Source organism: Oryx dammah, unplaced genomic scaffold, assembly GCF_014754425.2.
Source record: "Oryx dammah isolate SB20612 unplaced genomic scaffold, SCBI_Odam_1.1 HiC_scaffold_23, whole genome shotgun sequence".
Classification (NCBI taxonomy): Eukaryota; Metazoa; Chordata; class Mammalia; order Artiodactyla; family Bovidae; genus Oryx; species Oryx dammah.
In genome coordinates this window covers 232,495-241,259 of record NW_024070207.1, presented here as the reverse complement: position 1 = coordinate 241,259, position 8,765 = coordinate 232,495, and the positions used below count along the sequence as shown (strand labels likewise).

Sequence of the window (8,765 nt, the reverse complement as noted above, 5' to 3'; positions counted from 1 at the left end):
TAGCATGTAAGACACTCATTCATATAGAATTACTTCAAATGTGTGTGTGTGTGTGTGTGTTAGTCGCTCAGTCGTTTCTGACTCTTTGTGACCCCATGGACAATAGCCCACCAGGAAGATCCTGGGGAGATGGAAATGGCAATCCACTTCAGTATCCTTGACTGGAAAATCCTATGGACAGAGGAGCCTGGTGGGCTACAGTCTATGGACCCCCAATGAATCAAACACTAGCAACTAAACAACAACACCAACAAAGGTATGTGCATAGCAGTCTTTACCCTGAATATCTGAGTTAAATTCATCATGCTTCCATAAAGTTAAACAATGGCTCTATCCATATTTATTAGCTAAATTTCTGTACTCGTCATTAAAAAAAAATAAACTCAGCATTTTAAAAGAAACTTCAAAAAAGTTTTACATATAAATTTATTTATTTTAATTGGAGGTTAATTGTTTTACAATATTGTATTGGTTTTGCCATACATCAACATGAATCTGCCACAGGTATACATGTGTTCCCCATCCTGAACCCCCCTCCCGCCTCCCTCCCTGTACCATCCCTCTGGGTCGTCTCAAACATAACAATACATTTTCAAGTGGTAAATGCAAGGGTTTGAATCAAATTCTGGAGACTGAGGTAATTTTCATGCATATTTATATCATGCATGTTTACATGCTGATAGAGGCAGAGTAAACTTTGTTATACATTGGTCGAACACTCAAAAATGGTCTGGAATATTTGTATTATCAAGTATCTTCTCTGAGGGCAGAAGATTCTCCTTGTTTTGCTCACTGATTTATTCTCAGTGCCTACAACAGTGCCTGATATATACAAATTCCTTAAAAATATCTGTTGAACATGTGACTACACCTTCATGAAAGTAATTACTAACTGGACAGTAACTATTCCTTCGAGGTTTTCAATATATATTTTCGGCTAAATTTTAGAAATTGAAATATCTTTTTTTTCCCAATTTATTTTTCTGGTTTTCAAAACCTCTGAGAGAATTTCAAGTGATGAAACACATTTTAAAATGTTTTATTTGATGCTATTATTAAAGATAGAATAGAACATATTTCAAATGGATTGCGATAACAGGACTGCTTAGAATTAGGTCACTTTTTAAATCCTCTTTCTTGTGTAGAGATTGCAACATGCATGCAATGCTTAAAAAAAAAATAAATAAAAGATCTGTAGTATTCTCCTGCCAGTTGTAATACCTAAGGGTAAGATAAGAATAGAGTGGTAGTTTTAATTCTTATTGTAACTGCCCTATTTGTATTTTTGCTTATGTTTGCATGGTATTTATAAAATCACACACAGACACTCAATTTTTTAGATTTCCTAGCTTCACAGTAGGACACATGTATATGTATGCATATTGACTCATAGTAAGCAAAAATGGGGTGTTTCTATTCTCTCACATTCATAGAGGAGTGTAAGGCCAATAATTCACAAGAGAATGAGTCGAAAAGGTTTCCATATTATGTAATCCCAGTGCTCATCATTAAGCAAATTATGCTAAAAATACCACAGGCAATAGTCTTTTTGTGTTGTTTACTAGGATAGAAAATGTCTTCAGCGTTAGCATTACTCACTATGATACTTAATTAAAAAAAAAATGACACTAGCTTTTTAACATAGGAAAGTGGTTGGACCCATGATATATAATTTTTAAATTCTGTGATAAAAATTTATAAAATGAGATGCTTCATATCTATTTACCTCATTACTTGGTTCTGTTCATGACCCAAACTATCTCAATGATTGCAACAAATGCATTTATTCTGTTACTGATTGCAAATGGGAAGGTTTCTTTTCCCCACTTTTGTCCTCAGGCCTGTCAATATGCATATTTTCTAAAATCATTTAATGTAATACCTTGTCTGGCATAATCAGATGATAATATCCATCGCAATTTATTTATATCATTTCATGATGTTTTTAGAACAATAATTAAAAGGTTTTGTAAATTTTAAACTGGTTATCAACTACCAATGAAAATTGAGAATTCCTTAATTAGATACCTTTGTGCATTAATAGTTTCTCTATTTTTTATTTTTTAATAAATTTCTAACAGATTTTTTAAATGACCATCTATCATCTGATTCTTTAAAACTTTGGAATGAATTGATATTTATATTAATCCATACTTTATTATAAAAATATAATGTCCTACAGGGTTTAGAGCGTGTAATACAAATTTCTTTTGTGTTTATAGAACATATCATTGATACATACAAATAACATCCAGAAGCATATTATGATGTATCATGATACTAGATATGAAAACATATTGAATATACCCAATTCAGACTATATCCAATAAAATTGAGACTAAAAATTGAGAATTAATACAGGAAATTGAGAAATTTGCAAATTACAAAGAAATAAAAATTCCTGTTTGAACATTTTCAGAACTAAACTGAAATAAAATGGCAAATTTTAGGAAATGAAATTAATAAAAAGAGAGGGAAAGCAGCCAGAGATATTGTTTTTGGACTCTCTATTTTAACTTGACAAAATCTTTTAAAATGCCCTTCTTATTTCTAAACCCTAGTCAAGCTGTTTATTTTAGTTGGGTAATTTTTATGTTGCAGAGTCAGACACAACTTAGTGACTGAAAAACAACAATTATGTCAGTTTGTAGATGTGAAAACCCATTTTTACATGGACTACTTCATGCAAACTATAAACAAATTCTGTGAGTTGGTATGTTTTGTATTCCACTTCTCTCACTGAATGTTCAGATGCTAACAAATCATAAATATACAAATTTAAACTGGTGATATAGCTTTTGTTTCAGTGTCTCCAACTATATGGAATTCAATCTTTCCTGAAAATCATTCTTTTTCTGGAATTAATAGACAGCTCTTCATGTTGATCTGAAAGTTGCCTCCTTGTAATTTTATACCAGATCTTGTTCCTCTCATTCAAAGACAGCTTTAATCCCTTTTTCACACAATTGTTCTTCCCATGTTTACACATTTGCCATATCAAACCCTCTCTCTCTGAAAAGACATTTCTTCTTTAATCCAAACTTCCTAATCTAGATCTATATTTACATTTTGATGCCTAATCTAGATCTATATTTACATTTTGATGTTGTAACAAAGAGTAAATGAGGATATTTTTGTTGTTAGTCACAAATATCCCTTTATTTTTCCTTAATTATTGAATGAAATGTTTAAAATTATTTTTATTACTTTTGACTTTTTTTAAAAAATGTTTTTTGTTTTGCTTTGAATTCAGCTTTATCTGATTTTATTTTTTATATAAATTTTTTTTTAATTGGAGGTTAATTACTTTACAATATTGTATTGGTTTTGCCATACATCAACATGAATCTGCCACAGGTATACACATGTTCCCCATCCTGACCCCCCCTCCCTCTTCCCTCCCTATACCATCCATTATGCAGCCATTAAAAAGAATACATTTGAATCGGTTCTAATGAGGTGGATGAAACTGGAGCCTAAAATGGTTTATTTTTATTTGAAGGACAATTGTTTTACAATACTGCATTACTTTTATTTTATTTTTAATTTTTAAAAATTTATTTAAATTATTTTAAATATTTATTTATTTTAATTGGAGGTTAATTACTTTACAATATTGTATTGATTTTACCATGCATCAACATGAATCTGCCACTGGTATACACGTATTCCCCATCCTGAACCCCCCTCCCTTCTCCCTCCCCATACCACCCCTCTGGGTCATCTCAGTGCAAAATTGGAGGCTAATTACTTTACAATATGGTAGTGGTTTTTGCCATACTGCATTACTTTTAACTATCTTGTTATAACATTATCTTTTATATATTTTCTCAATGGTGAACACTTTTATAAATACTCTGGGTCTCACATACTCAAGGTATCTTGCTTAATTTATCTTTCATTTTAATGTAAAAATGCATAATATTAGAGTAAAAACAAATCTGTCATTAGTTTATTTATCAGAGTCTACTGTGCTATTATTTTCAGTTAGTTATTTGGGTATTTTTAAATTTTATTGAACTATAGTTGATTTACAAAGTTGTTTTATTAATTTCTGCTGTATAGCAAAGTGATTCAATTATACATATACATATTCTCTTTCATATTCTTTTCCATTATGTTTTATTACAGGATATTGAATATAGTTCCCTGTGGTATACAGTAGGATCTTGTTATTTCATTTAATGATTTTAACTTAAAACTGAGCACTTAGTTAACTACATTTAGTACTTGGCTTTAATAATTTCTTCTTCCTCTTCCTGTTTCTCTTCTCTTCCCTTTGACAGTTCTCCGTGGGGGATACAAAAAACACCCTAGTGCAATCCTGCCTGGTATGGACTTGTTGTCCGGGACGTATATATTTGCGGTTCTGTTAGCATGTGTCGTGTTTCAGTCTGGCGCCCAGGAGAAGAACTACACCATTCGGGAAGAAATGCCAGAAAACGTCCTCATAGGCGACTTGCTGAAAGACCTCAACTTGTCGCTAATTCCAGACAAGTCTTTAACAACTCCTATGCAGTTCAAGTTGGTATACAAGACCGGAGATGTACCACTGATTCGAATTGAAGAGGGCACAGGTGAGATCTTCACTACTGGAGCTCGCATTGATCGTGAGAAATTGTGTGCTGGCATCATAGTGGACACCCGTTGCTTTTATGAAGTGGAGGTTGCCGTTCTGCCGGATGAAATATTTAGATTGGTTAAAATACGTTTTCTGATAGAAGACATAAATGATAATGCACCATTATTCCCTGCAACGGTTATCAATATATCAATTCCAGAGAACTCGGCTATAAACTCTCGATATGCTCTCCCAGCGGCCATTGATCCAGACACAGGAATAAATGGAGTTCAAAACTACGAACTAATTAAGGTGTGTTTTAAAAATACTTTGTTAAAGATAGCTCAATTTTTTAAACCATTTATCATTAATTAATTATTATTATTATTATTTTTACTTTATAATATTGTATTGGTTTTGCCATACTTCAACATGAATCCACCACGGGTGTACACGTGTTCCCCATCCTGAACCCCCCTCCCACCTCCTTCCCCGTACCATCCCTCTGGGTCATCCCAGTGCACCAGCCCCAAGCATCCTGTATCCTGCTTTTAAAGGGAAAAAAAGGTAATCTTAGTGTATTTCATACTTTGAGTAATTCATCTCCACAATTATTCAAAGTTTAAAGCATAGCAGAGAAAATTTATCAATGCAGTTTTTGCAATGGCATTGGGTTTAAGAATCTTTTTAAGTATATTCATTTTCAAGCAATTGTTTGTGTTTCCACTAACAATCTATTATAGGAGTCAGACAAGGAGCTCAGCATTGCTGCTTACAAATCAATAACTTACCCAACATCTTACTTTTAATCTGTCTAGTCATGACTGTGCCTCAAACTTGGCCTAAACAAGCAAATCTAAGCATTAAGAAAGAATCCACAAAACCTATCAGTTTTTCTAAGTGATTATTTTAGACAGAAAGCTTTATCTTGTCATTTGAAAATAAATCTACTTTAGGGATGAATAGAACTTTTTTATTACCAGCATTTCTACACTTATATAGTAATAACAAATATATTTCATGCTGATTTCAAGTCAAGGAAAGATCTTTAAGCATCTCTTGAATCACAAAATGATATTAAATTTTAGACACATGTTGTTAATGTTAAATGTTTTCATTTTGTTCTGAATCTTTGAAAACACAGAATATTCCTTTGCTATAAAGTTTTTTTTTTTTTTAGCTAAAAAATTCCTTACTCTAAACAACCTTTTTTTGGTTTCATTTGGGCCTTGTGATGGGAAATGCAGAGGGAAGAATAGATGAAATATTTGATATTCTTTAAAATCATGAAGAGGGAATGCATTTATCAAGTGAACGGGTGATTCCTTTTGGTTACCTATATGGTATATAGAGTAGTAGAAAACTCAGATTTGGGTATGTGAAATAATACATACCCAAGTAATACAGACATAATCACTTGAATGATTTTGGCAAATGTGTAAAAGAACAAATATGCAGATATTATATAGACATGGTCAAGTGATTTTCAAAGTTTTATAAGCATTTTCTGACTCTTCACTACCAGATTATGATTATCATGATGACCAATGTTAAAACTATTAAAAGAACATATAAATAAGATACTTTTATGTATATCATCTGAAGATTTTTGCTGATGCTGATATGTTGTGGAGATATATTTATTTATAAATACATTCAGAAATCTAACTCTAGAGATCTTTTGAGTAATTTCAAGTGAAATGCAAATTTGTGTGTGAATTATAAGAAGTAAAAACTGAAAAAGGATGGATGTTACAAATGAGCATTTTTAGGTAAGGTCCCTGCAATGGAATCCCCTTATCTGATGAAATGGAAAAATATACAGGAGTCAGAAAGATACAGATCACAATTTTGCGCTTGCCACCAACTAGAAAAGCCACCTCCAGCTTAATCTTTCTGACCTTTAGTTTCTCCAATCATAATATGAGGATGGTGCTATAAATGTCACAGGAGTAGAATTGGGAAGAGTAAGCACTAAGTAGAGGGTAGATATACCTTCATAAAAGATTTTTGGAGATGCTCTGAAACAGTTAACTGTTTATAGCAATGTGAGGCTTATCACTTTCAATAGAATCTCTAAAGTTACAATATCCAGTAAAACTTTCTGCAGCAATGAGGGAAGTTCTGTAATCTGTGTTATCAAATATGGTAGCTACTGGCCACAAGTGGCTATTGAGTAATTGAAATGTGGTTAGTGTTACACAGGAACTGAATTTTTAATTTTACTTAATCTTAATTTTAATAGTCACCTTTGGTAACTGCCTACCTTATTGGAGAGCACAGCTAAAACAAAGAAAAAATAGTTTACTGAAATCAAAATGAGGCTTTACCAAATTTAAATCAAGAATTAGCAATAGGATCTATCCCAACCATCCTGACAAATTTTGAAATGTAGTGCTTTACTCAAAGAATAATTTTGTCATGTTTCCCTCAGGGCAACTTAATGAACTTCCAAGAAATTTCTGTTGTCATGAAAGCTGCTTAACAAATTCTAATAAAACAAATAAACCCACTGGGATGATTTAGGTTGTTGAAGTCTTTTTTCACTTGAATTTCTTTGAAAGACTGTCAGCAAGTGACATAAAGACAGGCTCATTAGAGGTACTGAGATGAGTCTTAGATATGCTCTAAAATTTCATTCTGTTTTAGAATGTGTGCTAAGCCAAAAGTGAACTATATGATGTACCTAAAGCACTGGGGCATTTGTATGGCCCCATGGGCAAATACTGTCCTGACAGCTTGTTAAAAATAATGAGAATGGAACACAAAACATACCCCTGGGCTTGCAGAAGGCCATAACATGTGTTAACTGAATGCACTCTGACTTACAAAAAGGTCCTGTCATGAAAGTGGCATATATACCGGGGGGATAGGGAGGTTAAGTAAAAAGAAAGAAAATAAACATGTTACAATTCACCCATAAACTTGATTAAAGTGTTATAATTTGAAAGTAAGCCAACCATAATAATTTATTTTAAAAGATACCCTGTTTTGCAGAATAGGTTGAAAATTGAATTAATATTAACTTGTTTTATATTTGCTGAATAGATAGGACTAGCAAAATCACAGTTTATCCTAAGGAAGTATGCAAAACCAATACAATATTATAAAGTTAAAAATAGATAATAAAATAAAATTAAATTAAATTAAAAAGATTTGTACTTAAATGTTCAGATAACAAAGGGAGAGAAGTGGAACATATAGGAGAAAATTAGGTCAATTTACATATGAAAGGTCTTGTTATTAACAAATGTATGTTAATTAACAAGATAATTAACTGAAAATGCAGTCATTTGATAAATGTCAAATTGTGTGTAATAAAAAGTAGTCTAGACAAAACTTATGATATTGATCTTCAAAACCATAACATGTAGTTTAATTTCATTTATACATTTTTATGATATGTGTGCTTTCAAATAAACAAAAAAATTTTATTATTTCACATTTTAAATATATGGAAATTTCACTTCAGAGTAATAATTTATTTTGTTTATACTGATACAGTTAGTAAGTTGGAAATCAGACTAAGGTCTTCTGAATCTTAGATTTGACTGACAGAAACACAGACAGACAGATAACCTTGAGAGTGGGGATCACAGAAAGTTTAACAGAAGGGAAAAGAAACAAAAGAAGGCAAAAAAAAAAAGTGAGGAATGAATGAGTAACATGATTAAGAAGTGATTCTGCTTAGTACAAAGAAAGTTATGATAAAATAAAGCTTATACTACCATAGCAAGGTTAAATTTCAGCTTTTTTGAGAGATTAGATTGCTCTAAAGAAAAAAAGATTCATGTATAAAAGTTTTTGATGTGAAAATTGTCACTTAAAAAAGCATCCAGAAATGAAATCTTCTCTTTCCCCTGTTTCAAGTAAACTCATGCTATAATGAGAATTTCCCAAGATATTCTGATTTAATTATCCTTAATTTGGACTAGCCATACAATGGCAACCCACTCTAGCACTCTTGCCTGGAAAATCTCATGGTCGGAGAAGCCTGGTAGGCTGTAGTCCATGGGGTCACTAAGAGTTGGGCATGACTGAGCGACTTCACTTTCACTTTTCACTTTAATGCATTGGAGAAGGAAATGGCAACCCACTCCAGTATTCTTGCCTGGAGAATCCCAGGGACAGAGGAGCCTAGTGGGCTGCAATCTATGGGGTCACACAGTCAGACACAACTGAAGTGACTTAGCAGTAGCAGCAG

At 32.3% G+C, this 8,765-nt stretch overlaps 1 protein-coding gene across 1 annotated transcript; it reads left to right on the top strand.

Moving 5' to 3' along the window:
• The first annotated feature begins 4,308 nt into the window (after positions 1-4,308).
• LOC120882492 (protocadherin-11 X-linked-like) lies at positions 4,309-5,745 on the top strand. Its single transcript, XM_040266505.1, has 2 exons — positions 4,309-4,893; positions 5,742-5,745. The coding sequence occupies exons 1-2, from the start codon at positions 4,334-4,336 to the stop codon at positions 5,743-5,745; spliced, it is 564 nt and encodes a 187-aa protein (XP_040122439.1). The 5' UTR covers positions 4,309-4,333.
• The last annotated feature ends 3,020 nt before the right edge of the window (positions 5,746-8,765 follow it).

Coding starts and splice junctions, on each gene's coding strand:
- LOC120882492 (XM_040266505.1), top strand. CDS start 4,334: ATGGACTTGTTGTCCGGGACGTATATATTTGCGGTTCTGTTAGCATGT.